This window comes from Stomoxys calcitrans, chromosome 5 (assembly GCF_963082655.1).
Source record: "Stomoxys calcitrans chromosome 5, idStoCalc2.1, whole genome shotgun sequence".
Lineage (NCBI taxonomy): Eukaryota > Metazoa > Arthropoda > Insecta > Diptera > Muscidae > Stomoxys > Stomoxys calcitrans.
Window position 1 is genome coordinate 151,085,233 of NC_081556.1, and position 26,103 is coordinate 151,111,335.

General features: G+C 36.4%; 3 protein-coding genes across 3 annotated transcripts; 1 reads left to right on the forward strand and 2 right to left on the reverse strand.

Annotated features, from left to right (window-relative positions):
• Positions 1-1,252: 1,252 nt before the first annotated feature.
• On the reverse strand, positions 1,253-10,383 carry LOC106091049 (lysM and putative peptidoglycan-binding domain-containing protein 3). Its single transcript, XM_013257452.2, has 3 exons — positions 10,118-10,383; positions 9,461-10,056; positions 1,253-2,130 (listed from the first exon to the last, which is right to left on the reverse strand). The coding sequence occupies exons 1-3, from the start codon at positions 10,129-10,131 to the stop codon at positions 1,859-1,861; spliced, it is 882 nt and encodes a 293-aa protein (XP_013112906.2). The 5' UTR covers positions 10,132-10,383; the 3' UTR covers positions 1,253-1,858.
• On the reverse strand, positions 5,855-7,446 carry LOC106091048 (26S proteasome regulatory subunit 7). The gene has a single exon (XM_013257451.2). It carries the CDS (start codon positions 7,325-7,327, stop codon positions 6,026-6,028), a length of 1,302 nt encoding a protein of 433 aa, XP_013112905.1. The 5' UTR covers positions 7,328-7,446; the 3' UTR covers positions 5,855-6,025.
• Positions 10,384-12,814: 2,431 nt separating the features above from the next.
• On the forward strand, positions 12,815-22,881 carry LOC106091050 (proton-coupled folate transporter). Its single transcript, XM_013257453.2, has 9 exons — positions 12,815-13,296; positions 13,372-13,484; positions 17,316-17,466; positions 17,526-17,709; positions 21,019-21,205; positions 21,270-21,542; positions 21,614-21,803; positions 21,864-22,020; positions 22,095-22,881. The coding sequence occupies exons 1-9, from the start codon at positions 13,062-13,064 to the stop codon at positions 22,156-22,158; spliced, it is 1,554 nt and encodes a 517-aa protein (XP_013112907.2). The 5' UTR covers positions 12,815-13,061; the 3' UTR covers positions 22,159-22,881.
• Positions 22,882-26,103: the final 3,222 nt, after the last annotated feature.

The following is a 26,103-nucleotide window of genomic DNA, read 5'->3' on the forward strand; positions in this document are numbered from 1 at the left end:
TAATCCAAGCACTCTACCAACTTGGCGAGACAGGCAATCTGGCTCTTGGGAAAGGGGAAGCTAATTTCCCTCTAGTATTAATCTACAGGAGAATATTACCATCCCTGCCCAATCCCATGGCAGCCGGTTGTACGGACTATGGAGTCCATCTCTCACTTTCTCGAAGGTTTTGAGAATTCTATTCGTAGCTATTTTGAATGTCCATGGTGGTGGGTGTACAAAGTTGGGCACTGCTAATTACAGATTTTTTATTTGTCTTGGAGTTTCCCCTAAAGTTTTCACTACATCTAAATTATCATAAAACAAGTAAGGACGGGCTAAAGTCGGGTACAGACGACCTTTTGATACCCTACACCACATTGTGTATGTACGATAAGTTATTGAAATTAAAATTTTTCTTAAATTTTAAATGAACAATTTCGACTAAAATCCGTACAAATTGTGGGAGTCATAGAGGAAATCACTGTGCAAATAAATGCGATTGCAAACGATTTGAAAGTTAAAAGCAGGTAATAAGATTACATACGATATATCTAAATCTGAACAAAATCCTTGAAGCTCACCAATGATCAGACGTGTCATAAGCAAAAACGTCTTGCCAAATTTTTGGAGGATCAAAAAACCAAATTATTGAGGTATTAGTTAAAATCGGACCATACATTTGGTAGCCATATCTAATATCTGTACGTATTGTGGTAGTCGTAGAAGTAGGTAAGGTGATGTTAAAGTGGCAGTCTGCCATCAGACTTACTAAGACGTTTTCGTCCATTGTGATACAACAAGAGATGGAAGATGTCTTCTAGTTCTAACCATTGAACCATCCACATCGCTTAAAAAAGCCCAACAACTTGCGAATGTTCACAACTGCTAAATCAGACAAGTTCCCAAAGAAATGTGAAATTCCTTCGGAAGTTGAATTCATTCTGATTGCCACTGCGGGACACACACACAGCAGATGTTCCGTAGTCTCTTCTTCCTCGACTATAGTAGAGTGGACACTCAATCATAAAATGACTCAATTCCTTACCTTACTTTCTTCTTCATGAGTTTGGAATGATGTATTCGAATGCATTACCTGTCTTCTGAATTGATATTGACAAAAAACGCTGATTGATTTGCCTTTAAGCACAATATATGTACATGACTTGAATATTCCTTAAAATAATAAGAATAAAAAATGAAAATTAATGAATGTAACTAAAAAAAATTTATCAAAATTTAAGAAATTGTAAAAATCTAAAACAAAAACCTATTTCCAAATTATAATTATCTTTTATTGATATCTTAAAAATTTTTATACATATTCTTCTTCTTTATTTGTTTGTTTTTTCTGTTTTCATAGTGTATAAATATACACCTCGTGTAAGCCTATGTACGTATCTGTATAATAATAAAATCGATGTTTTAAAAACACTAAAATTTGGAAGTTTCTTTGTTGGTTTGCGCTTAAATAAAACTAAACATATGTACCTAGTAGAATGCCATAAAAAAATTAGTGTAAAATATTGAGTTTAATTTAAATAATTTAAATGTATTGTTATTGTAAGTTAGGGGAATTTGCATTTTATATACAATTAGGTATATTTTTAGTTTTTAGAATAAATGATATTTTCTTAGAGAAACCAAGGATGTTAAAAAAATCACCTGCTTAAAATTTTTTTTTTTTCTTTAAGCAAATCCTGTAAAGACTTTTCCTGGGTGTATGTGTGTTCTTTTATTTTATTTCGCGAGGAATGAATGTGAAATGAATTGTCATTTTATATATTTCCATATATGTTTTTTTTTAAATCCGTATAACTACCGAGTGGGAACTGAGTGGGGTTTTTTTGAGGTTTTAAATGATCCTTTGTAATCAAAGTCAATGGTGTGTGGCAGTGGTTGTTGACCCTGTGACATTGTGGTGTGCATGTTCCGCAATATAGAATACATAGATTAAGGGTATGACAAAACACAAAGCCAATATTACAACGAATAGACATATCCAAGACATATCACAATCAGATCCCGACCAATCGATGGTACGCAGCGAAGGTCCTCGTATACGATGGATTTTAGGCACATTTGTCGAATCGTCCAATATATCGGTGATGAGAGGAGCGGAGGCATCATTTAAATCTGCTGAAACGATTTCTATAACAAAGAGGAGGAGATAATGTCGAAAATTTAAATGAGATTGATAGACTTGTTGGCAAATTACAGACATTTAAAAAAACATTCATTTTTAATAAAATGACAAATAGTATATAAGCTATTCGAATGCCACTGGCGAGGTCTAAATTCGAGGTACAGGCAGCGGGAAACGCGGACTGGGATTCAAACTTGCTTTAATACTTAAAATTTTTTTTTAGATTTTGTAAAGAGGACATTTTGAATAAGATATGTCAACTTAAACGGGTGCTATATGTACTTCAAAATAGGCAATTTTTTAATTAAAAAATTGCAGCTCTCAATTCCAAAGCACAGATCCTCCATTTGGGTTTATGTTTTTTACACCATGTTGTTTTTGTTCTTGTAGAGGTGGCGATCCTCGTCAAGCTCATGTAGATGAGCAAGCTCGTTCCGGTCCAAAGGACCAATCGCTGCGGCAACAGGTTGGCCAATGGTTATTTTAAGGCGCCAATAACTCGCCTTGTCACATCGAGCATCGTAGGCACTCAGTATTTGTGCAAGAGCCGGTGCCACACCCGACCTCTCACTGAGACTCTCCGCTTGATACCGTTGTCCGCGACTGCAGTTACAGCTACTCCGGATGGAGCATTGGGCTATCCGCAAACTGTGGACGCGCCCGTTAGCTCGCAGCTAAGCTTCTCGTGACAGCAATAAACACCACACATATCGGACCCAATGTTCCAGCTTGTGTGGTGCTCATAGCTATCCAGTACCGAGACCATGTCTCCAAATAACATCCGTGCAAAAAATTAGTTACACCTAACAATATTTGTAACCTCCACAGCAAATTTATTTACCAAATGGAAATCTCGAAATCATCTTCCCCGAAATGGGTATTTTGGGGATTTTCGGACAAAATTTATTATTGACTGTTTAATGACACTTTTATCTGAAAAATTCAAAAAGAAATGTTAAGATATCTCTATTCGTTTTTTTCTTAGAGTTTTTATACCCACCACTGAAGGATGAGGGTATATTCATTTTTTGTATATTCATTCCATTGGCAATACATCGAAATATCCATTTCCGACCCTATAAAGTATTTATATTCTTGATCACCTTAAAAATCTTAGACGATCTAGCCATGTCCGTCCGTCGGTCCGTCTGTCTGTTGATATCACGCTACAGGCTTTAAAAATAGAGATATTGAGCTGAAACTTTGTACAGATTCTTTTTTTTCTTTTTGTCTATAAGCAGGTTATGTTCGAAGATGGGCTATATCGGACTATATCTTGATTTAGCCCCCATATAGATCGATCCACCGATTTAAGGTCTTAGGCCCATAAAAGCCACATTTATGATCCGATTTTGCTGAAATTTGGGACAGTGAGGTGTGTTAGGTTCAGATTCAGATATAGCTGTCATATAGACCGATCCGCCGATTTTGCTGAAATTTGGGGCAGTAAGTTGTGCTAGGCCCTTCAACATCCTCTTCAATTTGGCCCCGATCGGTTCAGATTTGGATATAGCTGCCATATAGACCGATCTCTTGATTTAAGGTCTTGGGCCAATAAAGGGCACATTTCTTGTGCGATTTCGACATCTTTCTGCAATAAAACCTAGATGGGTCCAGATTTGGATATAGCTCGATTTAAGGTTTTGGATCCATAAAAGGCGCATTTATTGCCCGATGTCGCCAAAATTTGGAACAGTGGGTAAAGTTATTCCCATCGACATCTTTCTGCTATATGGCTCAGATCGGTCCAGATTTGGATATAGCTGTCATATAAACTGATCTCTCGATTTAAGGTCTTGGGCCCATAAAAGGCGCATTTATTGTCCGATTTCGCCGAAATTTGGGACAGTAAGTTGTGTTTAGCCCTTCAACATTCCTCTTTAATTTAATTGGGTCCATAAAAGGCGCATTTATTGTCCGATTTCGCTGAAATTTGGGACAGTAAGTTGTGTTAGGCCCTTCAACATTCCTCTTTAATTTGGCCCAGATGAGTTCAGATTTGGATATTGCTGCCATATATACCGATCTCTCGATTAAGGGTTTTGGACCCATAAAAGGCGCATTTATTGTCCGATTTCGCCGAAATTTCGGACAGTGAGTTGAGTAAGGCAATTCGTCCTCAATTTGGCCTAGAACGGTCCAAAATTAGATACAGCTGGCATATAGACCGATCTCTCGATTTAAAGTCTTGGCCCCACAAAAGGCACATTTATAATCCGATTTCGCTGACTTATGTTAGGCTTTTCGACGCCGTATCATATATGGTTCACATCGGTCTATATTTGGATATCGCTACCAAAAAACCAATAATTGTTCTACAAAATTGAACAATGACTTGTACTTATTAGTCCACTCAATGTTCGTGTCCAATTTGGTCAAAATCGGACCATATTTCGATATAGCTGCTAAGGGGGCATAAATTATGAACTTTCCACCGGATTATGACGAAAGATAGTTTACATATATACCCGAGGTGGTGGGTATCCAAAGTTTGGCCGGCCGAGTAGGGTATCCAAGTAACGCCTTTTACTTGTTTCAATTTGAATTTTGGAAATCAGTTTGGTTTATTTTTTTCGGTTTTATTTCACTGAGCGACGTAGCAGTGATTGATCCGAAGACCCTTGACTTCAGGTTATTGAACCGTCACTTTATTGAGCACCCGCATCTTATATCACTAGTCTACGCCAACCAATATAACCAACGATAACAAATTGCTTTTGGCTGCCCGGCATGAAAAAATTGGTAGCACCACCCAGCTGAGAGCAACCGGGATGTTTGGATACGTAGTAGTTGCAATTACCGTTGCAGGCAGTCAGCGGTGTCGAGAGTCTGAATGAATGGCCGCGTGGCATCGGCCTAAAATACTGATTGCATGTAATACTCGATATGAAAGGGGAGTTATTGGCGCCTTAAAATAAAAAAATAGGCGCTTTCAAATAAACAATAAAATCATGTTCCCGCGTTACGGCACAAGATGACCAGGAGCACCACAAGGGTTGTAACTCTAAGGGGTCGATTATAGATAGCAACCCAACTTCAGTTGAGTTGGCAACAGGAAAATTTGTATAAAAATTTCTAATATTTTATTGAAATGCATACTTTTCTACAATTTACTTAGCAGCTGAATGTTTAAAACACTGACGTTGACTGCACTTGACAAAAATTTCCAAAGTTATATTAATTTTTATATCAAGGTTTTATCTCCTGAAAACGCAACTGCAGTTGAGTTTCAATCTGTTATCGATCCATAAGCTCCGATTTATGTGTTCATCCTCATTACGAGAAGCTCAGCTAGGAACTACCTGACGGGTCCACAGGTTGGGGATAATGAAAGGTTTTGTATACGGAGTAGCTGCAACTGCAGACACGGACAATCAGTGATATCAAGTGGACAGTACCAGTAAAATGCCGGCTAGCAATGGCTCTACGTAAATACTGAATGTCTGCGATACTTGATACGACAAGGCGAGTTATTGTTGTTGCATCGTTGTACACTGAGGTGGCAGCCCTTGCTGATGAAGGAATCCGTCGGATCAATCCGATACGTACAATCGGCTGTCATGGAATTGCCTTCAAGTTGTAAATGCGTCATATGGGTCGGAAAGAGCTTGCAAGCTATGGGAGCTTGACGAGGATCGTTACATCCACAAGCAAGCGTCCACGAAGAAATTTCTACACTGATGCTGTAATAATTGTGTGCACCGCAAAACACTAAAACACCTCTTTTTTATATTTCTTATAGCTTTTATTAAATCCTTAAGAAATTTCGTATTTCGTAAATAGTACTGAGCTTTAGTTCCGCCCAGCTTCTCAAATAAGATACATTTTGTTAAAACTAAGTTCAAAATAGAGATAGAAAATAATAAATCTTTTAAATGATGATACCAGACGATGAATGTTTTAGTTATAGGTCATGTAACGTGGAGTAGCACTGAATTTGGCGTAGCTCTTAATGACCTTATTGACAGCCTCTAAAAAGTCTTTCTCTGTAGCCACCTTACGGCGAGCTCTGATTGCAAACATGCCAGCTTCTGTGCATACCGATCGAATTTCAGCACCCGTCGAGTTGGGGCATAGACGAGCCAACAACTCGAAACGTATGTCTCGCTCAACGGACATGGAACGGGCATGAATCTTAAAGATGTGAGAACGTCCCTCCAAATCGGGCAGACCGAATTCAACTTTACGATCCAAACGTCCAGGACGCATAAGGGCAGGATCAAGGGTGTCTGGTCTGTTGGTGGCCATCAAAACTTTGATATTGCCTCTGGGGTCGAAACCATCCAATTGATTAATAAGTTCCAACATAGTACGTTGGACTTCATTGTCGCCGCCAGCACCATCATCAAAGCGTGCACCACCAATGGCATCAATTTCATCGAAGAAGATAAGACAAGCTTTTTTGGAACGGGCCATCTCGAACAATTCACGAACCATACGGGCACCTTCACCTACATATTTCTGTACCAGTTCAGAGCCGATGACACGAATGAAGCAGGCATCTGTGCGATTGGCTACAGCACGGGCGCACAATGTTTTTCCGGTGCCAGGAGGACCGAACAACAAAACACCCTTTGGTGGTTCAATACCCAAGTTGACAAATTTCTCAGGATGTAGCAGAGGTGTTTCCACTACCTCTCTCAGCTTTTCAATTTGTTCCTTGCAGCCACCCACATCACTGTAGGTGACATCAGGTTTATCTTCAACTTGCATCATTGTTACTGTGGGATCAATTTTGGGTGGCAAGGGAATATGTATTTGATACTTATTACGATCTACGCCAACCCTCATGCCCTCTTCGATGTCTGTTGGGGCCACTGAATCGGCCAAGTCTACAACAAATTTAGCAAACTGTTTAACATTGATGATGTATTTGGGATCATCGGAGTCGGCATTGATAATTTTTGTGCATCTTGCCACCTGAAGGGGTTGTTCATTTTGGAGAATTTGCTTGTCGGCTGCCAAATCCCAAAGTGCTGGAGGTGCCAATCCAGTGTCACTCTCCTTTATGCCAGTCAACTCATTGACTTGTTTTACAGCCTTTTGTATATCTTCCTCGATGATTTTAATTGCTTTGTGATATTGACTCTGGCCATAGGTTTTCAACAACTCGATATCACCTTCATCCAGAGATTTTATTTCTTTTTCCTCCTTTTCTTCGTGCTTTACTTTGCGCTGATCGTCTCCCAAATAGTCAGGCATATTTAAGAATATTTAATTTTGTGTAAGTATATAAATTTATAACTTTTCTAACAAAATGTTTGCCGTATCGTCGTCTCGTAGAATGACTATACAAATTGGCAATTTCTTCTTCTGAGCTTATGTCAAGCTGTCACTATGCTTCTTCTTATTGACAATCTAAAGGAAACCGATAACTTAAATTTAACAATAACAGGGTGTTTCGCATCAATGGGGCATTCACACACAGGTAATGAATAAGCCGTTATTGAGTTGGAAAATTTGAATTAAAATTGCATTTTGTGATAATAAAGGTATTTTTTTAATTTTTGTTATTTTAAATAAATGAAAGCATTGAAAAATATATATGCGCATGCATACATATATATCTATGTTAATTTTCTTGAAATTTTCCTAGATTTTCTTAGAATAGGCAAAGCATTATTTTCTATCTGAAGTCCGTCCGTGCCCTTGGACGGACTTCTATCACTCACTCAATTTTAACGGATGAGCTATAACTATAAATAACACACCAATTCACATTTTAATTTTGCTTCTACATATTTGGATTGATTTCACAAATTCAAATTTTTCTCCAGAAAAAGTCATACTGAAAGAAGGAAACCTTTTGATAAATTTCCCACGATCACACAGAAAAGTAACTTTTAGCGAGCATACTGCGTCCAGAGTTGTCTGGATGTAGGTTGAGTGGGATTAGTTGGACATCAAAACGCGTGGCGTGCTACGTGTGTGGCTTATTCCAAGCAGGTCACATACCCGTTATATTGGCGCCAAACGCTAACTCCAAGACAGCTTGAACTGCCGTAACTTAGTTGATCCTTAACTAATGTGATTCGTCGTGCAGTTTAACTTCTTCAGATGCTGGGCCATTCAGTTTCTACGAACTACTTTCACTTAGAAGTTGTATACAGCCTCTTCAACCATCTTCCCATGAATGCTGTCCACAACTGCGTTATACACTGCGTGAATACGTGTCGGTCTGGAATAGAACACAACACACTGCTACAACAATAACACTGCTGCCCTGCACGAAATAGCTGTGAGCACCACAAAAGCTGGAACATTAAGGTCCGATCTGTGTGGTGTTCATTACTTTCACGAGAAGCTTAGCGTCCACAGGTTGCGAATAGTGGAATGCTCCATCCGGAGTAGCTGCAACAGTAGTCGCGGACAATCAGCGGTATCGAGTCACAACAACAGCTACTAAAACATCAGAAAACATATATCTGGGGCTTCGCACAGGCTGATGATGTTAATCCACATCAGAACTGAGCAGGCAACCTGTCAAAGTTTCGAAAGCAAATTTCTGTCGAGGGTTAACCACTTAACGACGAAGTGTTGCAGATCTGACGAGCTGCACTGCACTTGACCAGTCAATTGTCTTATATACTACTATATGCACTCCCAAGTGGGATTTTGGACCAAATTACAGTGACGTTGATGGAGAAGTTTAATGAGTTTCCCAAAATGTTTCAGTGAGAAGCCGAGCGGCACCGGCTCTTGCATAAATACTGAGTGCCTGGGATACTCAATATGACAATGCGAGTTATTGGTGGCTATAAACAACTGTTGGTCATCACGTTACCTCGGCTTTCGGTCTTATAAGCTGGAACTACATTGCTTACTTATGGGAACTTCACGAGGATCGCTAACATTACATGGAAATATATGGTTACAATAACAAACATTGCTGAAGTACTGATAATTAATATCAACATTTATAACAATTGAATCAATGAGCCCTCCCAGCGGAGCAGTAAAGTCTCGGCAATTAAAGAAAAATTGCAAAATGTTCTGACTTAATTCAAAACAAGTCAATAAAATCTAAAAACTCGTCTACACTACTCATTAAATCCGCATTTAAGGATCTCATCAGCTGATTTTATAAAGGGAAACATATGATCGAGCTATTAAATGCGGATTTAAAGATCCGAGTCAACGGGGTTTAAACCCCACTGTAACAAAAGTCTAGTTTTCTGCGAAAAGCAGACAAAGTTATTGGCAAAATACTCCCAAACATAGGTCCAGGAAATGTTTTGCCTTTTTCTTTATGAAACCGGAAAAGTCTTAAAAACAATGAAGTCATTAAAGAATATTTTTAGCCATTTAACCACCATATACAAAAACAAAACTTACCTTCGTCGTGGTATGTACTTCCGGGTTTCAGTTTGGAATTCATTATTATATTATTTATATGAATTTCACCCCCTGCCAAACCTCTGCTAGTAGATGGACCATCGCCACCTGATGAATTTACAGAGGCGACCATTAATTTCTCACTTAACATAGCCTGTGCATCGTCCAAAGGATTTCGAACTATACTGCTTAGCCCACTGTCACTATCTCGACTGCCATTTCCATTTACTTTCGCATTAATCTTCGGACTACTATTTCCACTTTTGTGTACCGTAGGTAGATTATCCAAAAGAACATTGTATACAGTCACTGGAATCTTAACAACTTTACGAGCATGAATTTCATTGTCTTTGTCTATTTTGTTCAGCCGCTTGATATCTGCCACGGAACAATGAAATCGTAAAGCAATGGCCTGTAAGGTGTCGCCTGGTTCCACTTTTGCTTCTATGGTGTTTTCAAAGCGATGCTGTGTATTTGATATATGGGCGCCGCCACCACCACCACGTTCGGGCAGTCTTTCCATTTGAAGAAAATCGTCTGCCGCAGCTGTGGCTGCGGAGAACAGAGCAAGGTCTTCATTTTGATGAACTGATCGCCTGTTAAATTAAAAAAATTTATCTTAATAAATCGCCCATCTCGAAGCTTTTGCTTACTCACGCATTTCTTCTCATTTTCTTTTAAGGTAAGGTGGTATTTCTTGTTACAATTTAACTTTCAATGTTTAGTTTTTTTGAGTTGAGTTTACTATGTTAATATCTCAAATATATATTGGCCTACTTTTCTCCTTGCATATCTATTATCTCCTTTGATTTGTTGTATCTTAAAACGCGTTTAGCCGTTTAGCAAATTCTAAATAATATTGTACGTGTAAATTAATAAAAATAACACAAAAACACTAAAACTTATGACGTCGTATTGCGCTAAAAGTAAAAACGTTGAAAGAGATGCGACGGAGATACGTAGCAAACAGCTGTGTATAGAACAGGGGGTTTCATATGAGACACGTAGAAAAATAAAAAATGGTGTTATATGCTTTATTAAGAGTGTTCGCGTACTCAAAAATTTCTACATATATACACAAAGTCGTTTGTGAACCATATTTGCCAACTGGAGAGTGCTTGAAAGCGAAAGTTTGGTAATAAGGTGCTTGCAAATTTCTATTGGAGGTTTTTTTCGTAGCAGAAATTTTCAGCATCGAACATCTGGTTTATGAAAACCAAATGTTTTATTAAAATAAATAGCAAAATAATGTACTGTCCGAATCACGATATATCGGATATCAGTACAGGTTTGTACTGAAATTTTGTAAAGAACAACTAATTTGCACTGAAAAAGTCTAAACAACAACAATAAATGAAATGTATTTCTAATAATAATTATATTTCTTTTGTAAACAATATTTTGGCTCAAGACTTATCAAAGAGTCAATGTTGTTGTTGTTATAGCTAAGATCCAACAGTTCAAGATCTTATTGGTGAGCAAGAGCCAGTACCGCACTGTCTCCCTGCGAATGCATTTGCAGTAATTCCGTATATGGAGAATTCCACTATTCGGAACCTGTGGACACGCCCGGTCCATGCACGAATCGGAGCTCAGAGTTCCAACACATGAGCTCTTGCACAAATACTGAGTGCTTATTATGCTCGATATGACAAGGCGAGTTATTGGCGGCTTTAAATAACCAATGGCCAACCTGTTCCCACGGCGATCGGGCCTATAGATGGAAATGTGGCTACAACAACAACGTTCCATCGGTCATATGGACCGGAACGAGCTTGCTCACCTAAAGGAGCTTGACGAGGATTCCTACCTCCACATAAAATGAGGCTACAACAACAACTTCAATACGGCTGGCCACAGACAGTAAATGAATGGTAGATAAACCATAGACTCTTAAAAGGCACCAAGTACAAAGATTAGAAATAAACGAAGCACATTAAGAGAAGAGAGAATTTCAAGAGGACTGTGTATGAACATTTGAGTAAAGAATATGATTTATCTTGTTTTCAATCAAATGTCCACATCGATGGGTCTCGTTTGTCCAACAACCACAAATCATATGGTGCAATCCGCCATCTTGTCATCAAGCTGATCGACGTTTTGCCAACACACACAAAGAAATTTGTGTACGTGTGTGTATACGTGGGCGTACGTGAGCAAAGAATATGGGAGAAAGTAGATATAAACGAAGAGAGTGCAAAAAACATCTGTCATCTTAATACCGTCAAAGCTGGCCGGCTGTTAACAGCTGTTCGCGTGAGAGCACCTTTTAAATCCACCTTGAGCTATACCATGGGAGACGCAAATGAGTCCTTTATAGTCCAAGGGCAGCCGCCTCTGTGCACATCACACTGCTATGACAAAAACATCAAATCTATAGGGCACCACAACCCGACACCCGAAATTATTTGGTTCCGCGTACCTAATATAAAAATTAATAGGAATTTTCAAAGCATTTCAATCGTTTTTTTTTAATTGGATTAATTACAAATTTTAAAAATTGCAAAAATTTTTTATATTAAATATTGTTTAATTCAAATAGAAAACAAAAGAGAGAAAAGGCGTATTAATATCTGAACCCTCTTTTCAACCTAAAGCCTAGTATTGACTTCATTCGCAGCGAAAATGCCTATTAAATTATAGCGAAATCCGACGGACTCTATTCATTGCCATAACATAAACAAAAGTCAAACAACAACACATAGCAAAGATAACATCATTGAGTTGATTGGTGCCCATTTCGTGAGAATTTAATTACATTGGCAATTAATTGAAGCGAAAATTGTATTGGCGCATCGACACGTCGCTACAATTTTGCTTATAAAACTCAGTACCACTTCTACGGAATGTGTTCGCTCTTTCTTCACCATAATTTTTATAATGCATTTTGACAATTGTTCGGCCGAAAAGGGGAAGCCAGTACTAGGCTTAATCTAACCTAAAGGCTGAGCTTACTCTCCTGCAAATTTTTACTGGAAAAGTACGCGAACAGACCTGTTTTAAACACAGAACTGATATTTTAATACCGTCAAATTGGACGGCTGTTTTTGGCAGACCACCTTTATTAATCCACCTTGAATAGCATGGTAGCTTCAAAAAGATCGTAGCTGGCATCCCTGACACAAAGCGTCAGCTGATGTCAAAGAAAACAAACACAGATACAAATCCAACAAACACCAAGTCGTGGTATTGTTTAATAATTAGAAATAAATAACGATAGCACCACATAGTTATATGTGAGTGATTCAGTGTTTTAAGTTGGGACCAACTAAATTGTTTATTGCCTACCAAAGAGAAAAAATTGTTCAAAATAAAAAAAAAAACAAAAGTGCAAGAAAACCACGTAAAAACTAAAAACTAAAAACAAACAAATAAACAATCCCAAAAAGAGAAAGTATAATGATCGCGCCGCGTAGTAAATAATCTCTTAAGTAACCTTTTACAAATAATAAAATTATTTTAATTTTGCGCACAAAGAAGTGATTACGAACTACATACGTAAATTGTCGCGCTAATGATGATTATTTGTTGAAAACAAGTTCTTTGTTTGAAAAAAAATATATAATTTTTTGTGATTTGTAAAGCAATAGAAGTTAGCAGTATGCATACCGACGAGGAACGTTTGTACGATCCCAACGAGGAGGAAGAGGTTAGTGATGCAGCACAAAATATTGATGCCAGTTTGCCAAGAATTCCAAATGAATCAAATGGAGGCGTTAATGGCACAAATGCATCCTCGCCTACCGCTGAGGACCAACAGGTTGTGGCGGTCAAGCACCGTTGGTTTATTTTGGAACCTCCAGTATTTCTAGTATTCCTAGCTATGTATTTATCCGGTATGTATGATAATACATTTTTGTTATTCCTAAATATCCATAAATAACAAATATATATATTTTGTCTGTTTTTAGGAACTGTTTATCAGAACCAGTTGTTATATCAAACCTGCATTTTCGTTTTTAATTACAATGAAACGCAATGTGAACCTTTGTTGGGTGTTGAACGGGAAACAGAGGAGGTGAAGGTAAAATTGTCAAAAACAATTTCTGTTGTAATTTAATCAACTGACTGACTGTGCCCTTGCCGGCCATGGGTCTAACACAAAATAGGTTATAAGAAATGTGATATACCCATGTAGATTTTACTACAATTCGCTGTAAGAAGGTTAAAAAATGAGGACTAGCAGACGCAGGGACAAAAAGTTAAATTTTTTATTATCAATCAAAAGTTCGACAAAGGGCATGGTAAAAGTTACATTTTGCAAAAGAAAGCGCCCTAAGACATTTTGAGTAACATTGAAGCAAATTGCTTAAGAAAATATGATTATCCTTTACATGCTTGTTATCTTCTTTTTATTTTTTATATTATTTTTTAATATGTTTTGTATAGGCGTAAATTTTCGCTTCGCTTGTGTTATCCATATACATTATTGTATCATACAAATGTTTGTCGTTCGGAATTTAAGGCACATTTTGGCTTATAGCCTTTAAAAACTGCACATTTATATGTTGATGTAAGAAAACGGCGAAAGATAAGTGATGTGTAAGCCAACCATTTTGTGTTGAATTCTTATCTGCTGTTATGAATTTTATTGTTGTCAAAATGTGGACAGATTTTGACCCCAAAACTTTATTGATGTTATTTTTTTAGCAAGAAACTGATAATTTACCATTTACCATATCCAATGGTTTTTTTGTTTTTAAATGCAAATCTGTGAATTGAATATTTATTGGAGGAGTTCTTTTACAAAAAAAAATTTATTCCTGTTCATATAAAGACGTAATTTTTCTATGAAACAAAATTTAATTCATATTGAAAGTTTTAAATTCTGGATAATAATCTGTGGTGGTTAAACCTATTAATCACACGCATGGCTAAGGCTTCACAAAAGACATAAACAATGAGAGTTGGCATCCAGTGCAGTGGTCAGATCAAAAATGTATTTCTTTTAAATTTCTATTATAAGCTTTATATTTTACATCAATGATAGTAAGAGTAACAAATGAATAAGAATTTAAATAGAATTAAACACATATAAGATAAACCAGCTTGTTAATGTGAACTATATATGTATATACATCTAGCTTTTGCTGTTATAGTAGGCATTGCAAAAGAAAATTTGCCCATGAACATTCCATTAAGTAACATTCCATTGAAGTTTTATCTTTAGAAAAAATTTCATGGAAATTTTGTCTTTAGAAAAAATTTCATTGAAATTTTGTCTTTAGAAAAAATTTCATTGAAATTTTGTCTTTAGAAAAAATTTCATTGAAATTTTGTCTTTAGAAAAAATTTCATTTAAATTTTGTCTTTAGAAAAAATTTCATTGAAATTTTGTCTTTAGAAAAAATTTCATTGAAATTTTGTCTTTAGAAAAAATTTCTTTAGAAAAAATTTTATTGAAATTTTGTCTTTAGAAAAAATTTCATTGACATTGTGTCTTTAGAAACAATTTCATTGACATTTTGTTGTAGTTGATAATTGAATATCATGTAGCTGTAATTTGACAGATATACCAGTGAGAACTTGGTTACACTTCTTGTGAGCTACCACGTAGGACAAGATGATGTTATTTTGGCTATCCAAAGCAGTTTTTATTTGTTTCTTTTGTCATTTTTTCCATTTTATGCTTTGTTTTGTTGCTCTACTAGGGAACAAAGGTGATTCCATCTATGTCTATCAATGTAATATATTTTTATTGCAGCAATGTCTTTGTATTTATTATCAACAGTTTGAAATAGCAAAATTTGTGCTTTCTATCATTATAAGCTAATTATAATGTTATGGTGGCAAAAAGTTGGATAACAATTGATAATCATAGTAATTTTGAAACTGACGCGTTATTTTAATTTTTATATAGACCACTTAAATATCCCAATATTCGTTATAAATACAAATCATTAAATTTTGTAGTAAATAATAAAAAAGTTAGAAGTTTGTGGGATCCCCAGACTTAGTTTTTTTTTTGGATCATATACAAAGAAACTCTCCCTCTCTATCGGTATCTCTCTTTAAACCAGTGATGATTTAATGGTTCGATCATCTGCATGCCGAAACAATTGAAGGTGGTCTCATTTCTACAGCAATCACATATCATATGGTACGATCCGCCATCTTTTCTTCAAGCTGATCGACGTTTTGCAAACACACATAAAGAAATTTGTGTGCCTGTGTGTATACGGGTACGTAAATGAGCAGAGAATATGCGAGAAAGAAGATAACAACAAAGAGAATGCAAACAAAAATCTGTCACTTTAATACCGTCAAACCTGGCCGGCTGTTAACAGCTGTTCGCGTGAGACCACCTTATTAAATCCGCCTTGTATCATCTGCTTTCCTTTAATAAAATCAGCTGACGAGAGCCCTAATACGGATTTAATGAGCAGTATAAACGGGGTTTAATGTCCATTGTACTCATTTACAGGTAGTGTTGTTGTTGTATCGTTTGTTGTTTGTGTGTGTATCGTTCTTAACTATAATACACACACACAACCAAAACTCGTTGACAGATAGTGCACTTCGCGAGAAAAATTGTACTCAGCTATTTACGGTACACTACCTAGTAGTAATGTCATGCTTAATACTATAGAACTCGACCTATCGAGTCCGTTTTTCTCTTCTTCTTAAGTGGAAATATCGATGGATGTCATACCTTTTTGTTTTCTCTTAATTTCCAATATAAAACCATAACGTCTGGCTTATAAATTATGGAATTGTTGGTTAACCCAAATATTGGGTTGCCCAAAAAGTAATTGCGGATTTTTCATATAGTCGGCGTTGACAAATTTTTTCACAGCTTGTGACTCGGTAATTGCATTTTTTCTTCTGTCAGTTATCAGCTGTTACTTTTAGCTTGCTTTAGAAAAAAAGTGTAAAAAAGTATATTTGATTAAAGTTCATTCTAAGTTTTATTAAAAATGCATTTACTTTCTTTTAAAAAATCCGCAATTACTTTTTGGGCAACCCAATAGTATCGATAGTGTTTAATACTATCGATACTGACGCAAACATTAAACCATCGATAGCTTGCCAGTTCTAACTTAAGCCGAAGAAACATCTATTAGCCAATATTGTTCTTTTTCTATTATTTCAAAACCACGTATCGTTCGTTTTGTTCGAAGTGGTGTTCGGGAATATAAAATTGCTTTATACTCCTGTTGATATCTTAAACACTACATTTGACCAAAATCAGTGTTGCCTAGTGTAACTTTATATGCATTTATTATATTTATATTAATTGATTATTTTTTTTTTTGTTTCGAAAGAAACAAAAAAACTGCATGATTATGGTGTTCTTACGATTTTTTATGAACTTTAAGTTAGAATATAAACAAAATCTGGGGCGTACACTTGATTTGTCTATTTATTGTTGACTCTAATCACATTTTTTATAGTCCATTTGGATGCCATTCTTATCTCTTTTTTTTATAGGAACTAGAAGATGGTTTTCCTTTCAACATTGGAGAACTTTGTAAATCTTTTTAGTCATCAACAAAGTCATTTATTTATCAATAACACTTATGGAAATAAATACAAAATTAAAGAAATTAAAAATCAATTAGTTATGGGTATATCAATACAAATATGTTCAGATTTCGGTGATTCATGCGATGGGAAAAACATTTAAAACATGTTGCCCTTTTATCTCGAACAATATGTCAAGTTTGCGATAGGTCTTTATCCATATTGCATATTTGACGGGTAATAGTAGATAACCACAAAACAGCAGCACCAAAAATTTAAATGCAAATATGACTCAGTAGTAAATAATTGATCAATTTTATGATTAAATTCTCATATGAATGTATCATACATGCCTTAACATGTTTTGTTTGGTTCTTTCTTATCGTTTTAGCGCATAGAAACCCAAGTCCAACCATATGTAGCCAGAATTTTAATGGCTCGTTCCCTATTGGAAAGCATAATACCAGCTATTGTTAGTTTATTTATTGGTCCTTGGTCAGATAAATTTGGGCGAAGGCCCATTGTCCTAACAACATTCACAGGTATAAACATTAATTTTTGAATATTCAATTAAATATACTTAATTTTTTTTCATAAACAGGTTATCTATGCGGCTCGATTATTTTAACCACCTTAAGTTTTATTGCCACCAAAACTATTGTAAGTCCATGGGTGTTCTTATTATCATCTGTGCCTTCAGTCCTAAGCGGCGGTACTTGTGCCTTAATTACCGGCATTTATTGTTATATCTCTGATGTAGCTAAAGCAAGAGCTAGAGCTTTGAGGTAACTATAGAAACATTTGTGGAAAAATCAAATTTTCTCGACATTGTCTATAAAAATCAAATGTTGGCGAAATTCTCATGAAATCAAATTTCCAACAAATTTTGTATAAAAACACACAAAAATTGAATTTCGACAAAATTTTTTTTATTAAAATTCAAAGTGTTATAGTTTTGTTATTTTATAAGATACTTTCAATACCCACGATCATATGAGGAGGTATAATATTTTGTATTTTCGTTTGAAACATATCGAGATATTACTTTCATTGCCTTTCCATTCCATTTTCCATTGCCGATCGTATTAACCCATTAACGCCAAATGATTAGAAAAAAATCCAGGAATAAAGCTATCTTAGAAAAATTCTAGCTCGAGCTAGGAAAGACCTACCCCAATGCATTTTTGGTTGGCATAAAGTGAACGAATGCAACCACTAAAAAAATTTTTCCCCGTCACATTAGGTCATGTTTTAGTGAAATCTGGCTTGTCCAAGGTCAGCATTTTTATACCCCACACCACTACGGTGGTACAGGGTATTATAACTTAGTGCATTTGTTTGTAACACCCAAAAGGTAGAGAGGATTGACCCATTGAGTAGTATACCAATCAAATCAGAATCAATTTCTGATTCGATTTAGCTAAGTCTGTCTGTCCATGTTAATTTGTGTACAAACTACAGGTCGCAATTTTCATCCGATCGTCTTCAAATTTAGTACATGCTTGTTTTTCGGCCTAGAGACGAAGCCTATTGAAATTGGAAAAAATCGGTTCAGATTTAGATATAGCTTCCATATATATGTTCGTCCGATTTGCTGTTATAATGCAATAAAATGGTCATTTATTAACCGATTCTTCTCGCAGGAGGGATTTTCTAATGACTCTCGATATTACTGGCGAATTTCATAGAAATCGGTTCAGATTTAGATATAGCTGCCACATATATATAACGCTCGATTGTCACTTTTATGGTCACTGCAAGCATATATTTATAGCTTAAAAACAAAAAAAAAATGGAAAACCCTTGGGAGTAAAATTCCCATAAACGGTTTTAGCGTCTTAACGCGTTTTATGGTTTCTATTGTATATTTAAAAAATACATTTATGGCGAAAAGTCTACTACTTTTGAGAACAGATGTGATTTTATAAAATTTAAACCCATTTTTCTTCTAGAAATGATCATAAAATATTAAAAATAAACAAAAATATTTTTTTTCATGTAAAAACGTATTATTTTAGAAAATAAAAACCTATTCCAGATATCCGACCCATTGCCATACAGATTAAGTGTGAGGCAGCCACTGCGGCTATAACACTTAAGGCGATGGGAGAATGGATAGAGGATAGAGGTCATACCATCGCCGTTTAATCGAGGCGGTGATGGGAAACCCGGATGGATTAGAAGAGATTTCCTATCGGATATCTAAGATGACGCTCGAGGTTGAGTACTACACACTGCTTGAAAATTCAAGAAACTCTGGTATTGCCATTTGGGAGATCATGTCATATAGATGGATCAAAACTAGAGGACAGTGTGGGCCTGGGGGTCTATATTGAGAACCTTGGGACAGAGATCCGTGCGATTACGGAATGCGTGAGGTGGTGTGGTGTTCACGCGAGAACGTCGAGTGTGAACATCTTTACGGAGAGTAAACTAGAGCTGGCAAAACATCGATGACACTTGATACTATCGATATTTAATTTTTTGACTGAATATCGATTTTTATTTTTTCGATGGAGTTACTTTTTTTGCAAAACTAAACAGAAATAAGCAAACCGACACTGAATGTATCCTTTAAGATACATTGCGCCTATAGAGGGCGCAATTTTCATCCGATTAGGCTAACATTTTGAGCAATGATTTCTGTCATGACTTCCAACTGACTTTATTAAACTTGGTTTTATTTGGTCTGTGCATTGATAACCTGATTTTTAATTCTCATATTCGTTTGAAATAAAGGTTAATAGGAAATTAACGATAGTATCGATATTTATTATTAAAACTATTGAAAATATCGAATGTTGCGATTATCGATAGTTTACCAACTCTACAGTAAACTGGCCATCAGGGCAATAACAACCAGGACGGCAAGAACACGAACAGTTCTGGAGTGTAAGAAGGATATTAACGCCTTCTCTTAGGATGGCACAATTCGCATCGTTTGAGTGCCGGGTCATAATGGAGTAAGGGGGAATAAAAGAGCAGACGATTTTGCAGTGAAGGCCAGAGGACAGCCGTCAATAAACTTCGTTAACCCAAAGCCTTTCGAAACAGCGGAACGGTCGGTAGGACGATGAACATTCTATGGGGATATCCGGATCGTGAGAAGACGAGGCTATTACTGAAAGCAAGTAAAAAGGAGGTCAATATAGCTTTCGGTATCCTAACGGAACACTCGGCACGGGATAGTTATAAACACCACTTAGGGTGGAACTTTGAAGTCCGATCTGTGTGGTGTTCATGGCTTTCGCAAGAAGCTTAGCTGCGAGCTAACGGGCACGTCCACAGGTTGCGGATAAAGGAATGCTCCACACGGAGTAGCTGCAGCAGTAGTGGCGGACAATCGGTGGTATCGAGCGAAGAGTCTCAGTTAGAGGACGGGCGGCTCCGGCTCTTGCATAAATACCGAGAGCCTATGTTTTGATGTTGTAGCAGTGTGTTGTGCACTGAGGAGGCAGCCCTTGCCGATGAAGGAATCCATGGGGTCAATCCGGTACGTACAACCGGCTGCCATGGGATTACTTCGATATGACAGGGCGAGTTATAGGCGCTTTTGAATAACCAATGGCTACCCTGTTGCCGTGGCGATCGGTCCTCATTGGAACCGAATGAGCTTGCTTACCTACAGGAGCTTGACGATCGCCATCTCCACATGAAAATGTGGCTACAACAACAGGACGCAGCACTACGAGCTGACTTATGCAAGCTCGCTGCGGCAAGTGATAGCCTGTGCAAGGCATGTGGGGAAGATAATAAGACGTTGGAGTCATTGTCATTGCCCGGCTAACAGACACCGGGCAATGTGGACACAATAACAGAGATAAACCAACATAGGGGCGTGGTATGAGAGACAATTAAGGATTTGGTAGGTAGGATAGATATTCTTACATATTCTTTTTCGAGGTTACTTTAGTATTTAGAGCGCACATTTTTATTTTAACTTTTTATTTTAACTTTTATTCTACAGAATTTTTTGTCACAATTTGATTTTGATTTTCTACTACAATTCAAAATTAAACATTAATTTAATATCTTAGAATATTGTTGTATTTTTTTAGTTATTAAGGCTTTTCCGCTATTTTTTTTTGTTTCAGAATGGTTTTAAATGAAGCCTCACTTTGCGCCGGCATGATGATTGGTAATGTAGCCAGTGGTTATTTATATGCGGCTACAAATGCCGTAACCGTTTTTGCCATCTCGTCCGGATTAATGTTGCTTTCACTTATCTATGTGTACATATTTGTTGTCGAAAGTTTACATCCCGACCTAATACATTCTGGAGTAAGCTAAACCACATGCCAGAGAAAATTCATAGATGTTTATAAATCTGCTTTATCTATTTTAGTCCAAGCTAAGAGAATTCTTCCGCTTTGATTTAGTCAAGGACTTGGTGCAGACTTGCATCAAAAGAAGGCCCAATTTCGATCGTGCCATTATCTGGCTGACAATGATGGCTTTGACGGTGGCCATATTCACAATGGAAGGTGATTCAAATGTTACATATCTGTATGTGAGAAAACAGTTTGAATGGACCCTCAAGGATTTTAGCATGTTTAATGCGGCGCGTATTATAGTACAGATCTTTGGTAGTGTTTTGGGCATGTTCATACTTAGAAAGGTAGGTCATATGTGAATTAAAAAAAAAAAAAAAAGGATTTTTTTCAACAATATGTATATATACCTTTTCAGCTGCTTAAATTTTCCATTATATCTATGACTATGATCTCCTTAGCCAGTTGCGTTTTAGAGAGTACCGTCAGAGCTACTGCCATTTATTGGTGGGAATTATATGTAGGTCTGACTCTGGGCTTTATGCGTGGCATAATGGGACCCATGGCGCGAGCCATACTTTCACATGTGGCCCCCTCAACTGAAGTGGGTAAGTAATTAGGTAAATAGAGTCGTATTTCTGAATGAGTATTAAACATTTTACTTTTAGGTAAAATATTTGCCTTGACCACTTCATTGGAGTCCTTGTCACCTTTGATAGCAGCCCCTCTATACACTTCGGTATATAATGCAACCTTGGAGTTTTATCCAGGCCTTTTCAATTTTATAAGTGCCGGCTTATATTTGTTATGTTTTACTTTTATATCGTAAGTTTTTAAATACTAAATTAAGCAAAAATCATGCGTATACAAACTTTTTAATATATTTTCTTTTTTTATAGGGCAATATTTGGTATACAGAAATCCATGGGTCAAACTGCTACCTATCAGGCTATAGGAAGTTAATATAAGTAGTATGAAAAGTGAATGTATTTTTGTTTTAAATAGAACAATTGTATTGTACAAGGGCAGTGATACCTTTTTTAACGGATGTATTTTTCCAAAGTGTACCTTCTATATAAATAATTATAATTTTTGCTTTTACAACTAAACGGTAAAATACCTCTCACAATATTTTGTATATAAATATGTATGTACATTTGACCAAATTTAAGTTGTTGGCAGGATAAAATAAAAAAAAGATTGCTGAAAATATTTAAACACCGAAAATTCTTGCAAATTTGATCACTTATTAGATCAATACCCCATTAACTTTCAATTTATCTAAGTAAATAGACAAATTGTATACGTTTTTTTTGAAATGTTATAGTATTGTAATTTTCTATTAAAGCTTTATAAACATTTCATTTATAATCCAAATGTATTTAAATAATTCAATATATACATATATCTACTTTTACTACGACATTGAGTTAAGTCTTCCAAATACCAAGTATTTTGGTCTTAACCTGCCGATATCATAGAGATAAGGGACCTTAATCATATGAAGTTTATGTTTTTTTAATATATGTATAAATATTTAATTATGGTTCCTAGTTAAGGTAAATTGGATTTAACATTTTGACAAGCTCCCAAAAACTAAATGAAATGAATTGAAATTTTTAACATAATTTGTATGCTGCATACGAACAAGTAATTTGGTGTAAATAAATGTAAATTCGAGGAAAATGTTTGGTTTATATTTTTTTGGCGTTTTTATACCCTCGACCATAGGATGGGGGTATACTAATTTAGTCATTCTGTTTGTAACTCCTCGAAATATTCGTCTAAGACCCCATAAAGTATATATATTCTTGATCGTCATAATATTTTAAGTCGATCTAGACATGTCCGCCCGTCCGTCTGTTTGTCGAAGGCACGCTAAGTTTAAAAGGAGTAAAGCTTTCCGCTTGAAATTTTGCACAAATACTTCTTATAAGCATAGGTTGGTTGGTATTGTAAATGGGCCATATCGGATCCCGATCTGGGATTTTGACTTCATGAGCCACTAGAGGACGCAATTCTTATCTGATTTGGCTGAAATTTAGCATGAGATGTTTCGTTGTAGTTTCTAATAACTGTGTCAATTATGGTTAAAATCGGTTCATAGCCTGACATAGCTGTCATATAAACCGATCTGGGGTCTTGACTTCTTGAGCCTCTAGAGGACGCAATTCCTATCCGATTTGGCTGAAATTTTGCGTGCGGTGTTATAACGTTATAATGTCCAACAACTATGACAAGTATGGTGTAAATCGGTCGATAACCTGATATAGCTGCCATTTAAATCGATCTGGGATCTTGACTTTAGCCTCAAGAGGGCGTAATTATTATCCGATTTGGCTGAAATTTTGTACAACGGCTTCTCCCATGACCTTCAATATCTAATATAGTCTGAATCGGTCTTCGGCCTGATACAGCTCCCCTATAAACCGATCTCCCTATTTTACTTTTTGAGCCCCTAAAAAGCCCGATTCTTGTTCGATTTCGCTGAAATTTTAAAAATTTTATAAATAGACTTCTACTGTGGTCTCCAACACTCAATTCAATTATTTTCCTTTATCCTTTGATTGTCTAAAAAAGATACTGGTAAGAACTCGACAAATGCGATCAATTGTGGAGGGTATATAAGATTCGGCCCGGCCGAACTTAGCACGGTTTTACTTGTTTAAACTATACTTCATAAAAATATGAAATTTATTTTCTTATTTATCAGGGAACCCAAAGCTTTTTGCATGTAAAGTTCCAAAGCCATTGCATCACAAGAAGGGGAAGTAGTCTAAATTGAGTTGAAGGAAACACTAGAAATAATTTTTTCGATATTTGATTTTCATAGGAAACTTCTAAAAAATTTAATTTGATTATGTGGAAGATTTGTGGGAGCTATATCTAAGTCTGACCCGAATTTTTCCAATTTCAATAGGCTTCGTCTCTAGGCCAAAAAAGATGCCCGTATACAATTTGGAGACGACCTGACAAAAAATTGTGACCTGCACCTTGTACACAAATCAAGGCGGAATTAAAAAGGTGGTATTAAGATGATAGATTTTCTTGCATTCTCTTTGTTGTTATTTTCCTTCTCGCTTATTCTCTGCTCATTTTGCAAATTGCAAATTTACCCATGAACATTCCATTAAAGAACTGTGACAAACTTCTCACAAATCAATGAGTGCCGACCGATTTTAAGCTCAATGATACGGGACGGCGTGCCGCAGAGCGACACCTCTTTTGGGGAGAAGTTTGGCAAAGTACCTCACAAATGTCGCCAGCATTAGGAGGGGATAACCACCGCTGAAAAATTGTCTGATGTTTTTGCCAGGATTCGAACCCAGCGTCATAGGCGGACATGCTAATCTCTGCTCATTTACGCACACGTATACACACACGCATACAAATTTCTTTGTCATAGGCGGCCATGCTAATCTCTGCTCATTTACGCACACGTATACACACACGCATACAACTTTCTTTGTGTATGTTGGAAAAACGTTGATCAGCTTGATGACAAGATGGCAGATTGCGCCATATGATTTGTGGTTTTTGTACAAATGAGACCACCTTTAATTGTTTCACCATGCACAAATTAACATGGAAAGACAGACAGACAAAGCTAAAGCGAATCAAAAAAAAAAAAAAAAAAAAATATGAAATCTTTATTTGAATTGATAATACGGTCCATATATTGTTATTTAATGTTTGACGATTATTTCATGCAATTGACTGCGCCTCAAAGCCTCAAATGGCTTAGTCCAATTTTGGCATACTCTTTCCAACATTTCGGTCTGTATCTCATGAATAAATGCTTCAATGTTGTCTTCCAATGCGTCAATTGAAGCGGGCTTGTCTGTATAGACATGAGCTTTAACGAATAAACATAACAAAATAATCTAAAGGCGTTAAATCGCACGATCTAGGCGGCCAATTGACCGGTCCCGACCGTGAAATAAATTGTTCACCAAAATCGTTTCTCAATAAGTTCATTATTACGCGTGCTGTGTGGCATGTGGCAATGCCTTATTGAAACCACATGTCATGCAAGCCAAGCCCTTGCATTTTGGTCAAAAAAATTTTGGATATCAACTCACGGTAGAGCCCACCATTCACTGTTACGTTACGATTCGAATCATATTTCAAGAAGTACGGTCCAATGATGGCTCTAGCCCATAAACCGCACCAAACTGTGACTTCTTCTGGATGCATTGGAAGCTCTTGCACTTCTGGCTTCCCTCTAAAAACGACAAATCTGCTTATGTACCCATTGAGCCAAAAATGGGCTTCATCGCGCCTTAGTAGAGAAATTAAAATTATTGTTATAATCTTTAAAAATAAAAAAGTGTTTCTTGCTTAAAAAAATTGTCAAAACAATTTCCCATGTTTTACAGAATACTATGCTTGAAAGTATCAGTTGGTAACCCCTCGACTTCTGCTGCCAATGCTATGCTGAACACATTCAGATTAGTAGCGGTGTAGATTCTACACTGTCATCAGGAATTGGATTCCGGGTATCCGTATGCCCCTCGAATATTCTCATGGTGAGTATAGAAGGAGCTGCACCCAAGATACATATATCTATTTACAGGTAGTGGCAGTTGCCCAACAACATAATATTGGGTGCACTATCTGTCGAAATCAGTGATTAGTGCAACTCTGATTTTGTGTATGTTACTAGTCAGCGCAATTTTTCGTTGTTTGTATGTGTCATGGTTTTTGACTATAACACACACACACGCAACCAAAACTCGTTGACAGATAGGGCACTTCGCGAAAAAAATTGTTTACTTATGTCATGGCAGCACCACAGCTTTTGTGTGTTTTTACTTATTCAATAATATAACGATCAATTTGTGTTTATTCTAAAAAAATTTTTAACTAAGATACATTGAAGAAAATGAAACAAATGATAACGAATGT

Bases quoted from the DNA above. Each gene is read 5' to 3' on its own strand.
- LOC106091048 (XM_013257451.2), bottom strand. From the start codon at position 7,327: ATGCCTGACTATTTGGGAGACGATCAGCGCAAAGTAAAGCACGAAGAA.
- LOC106091050 (XM_013257453.2), top strand. From the start codon at position 13,062: ATGCATACCGACGAGGAACGTTTGTACGATCCCAACGAGGAGGAAGAG. The intron at 21,543-21,613 runs GTAGGTCATATG...ATACCTTTTCAG, and splicing joins GCATGTTCATACTTAGAAAG to CTGCTTAAATTTTCCATTAT. The intron at 22,021-22,094 runs GTAAGTTTTTAA...CTTTTTTTATAG, and splicing joins TTATGTTTTACTTTTATATC to GGCAATATTTGGTATACAGA.
- LOC106091049 (XM_013257452.2), bottom strand. The intron at 2,131-9,460 runs GTAAGTTTTGTT...TCTTTGTTATAG, and splicing joins AAGTACATACCACGACGAAG to AAATCGTTTCAGCAGATTTA.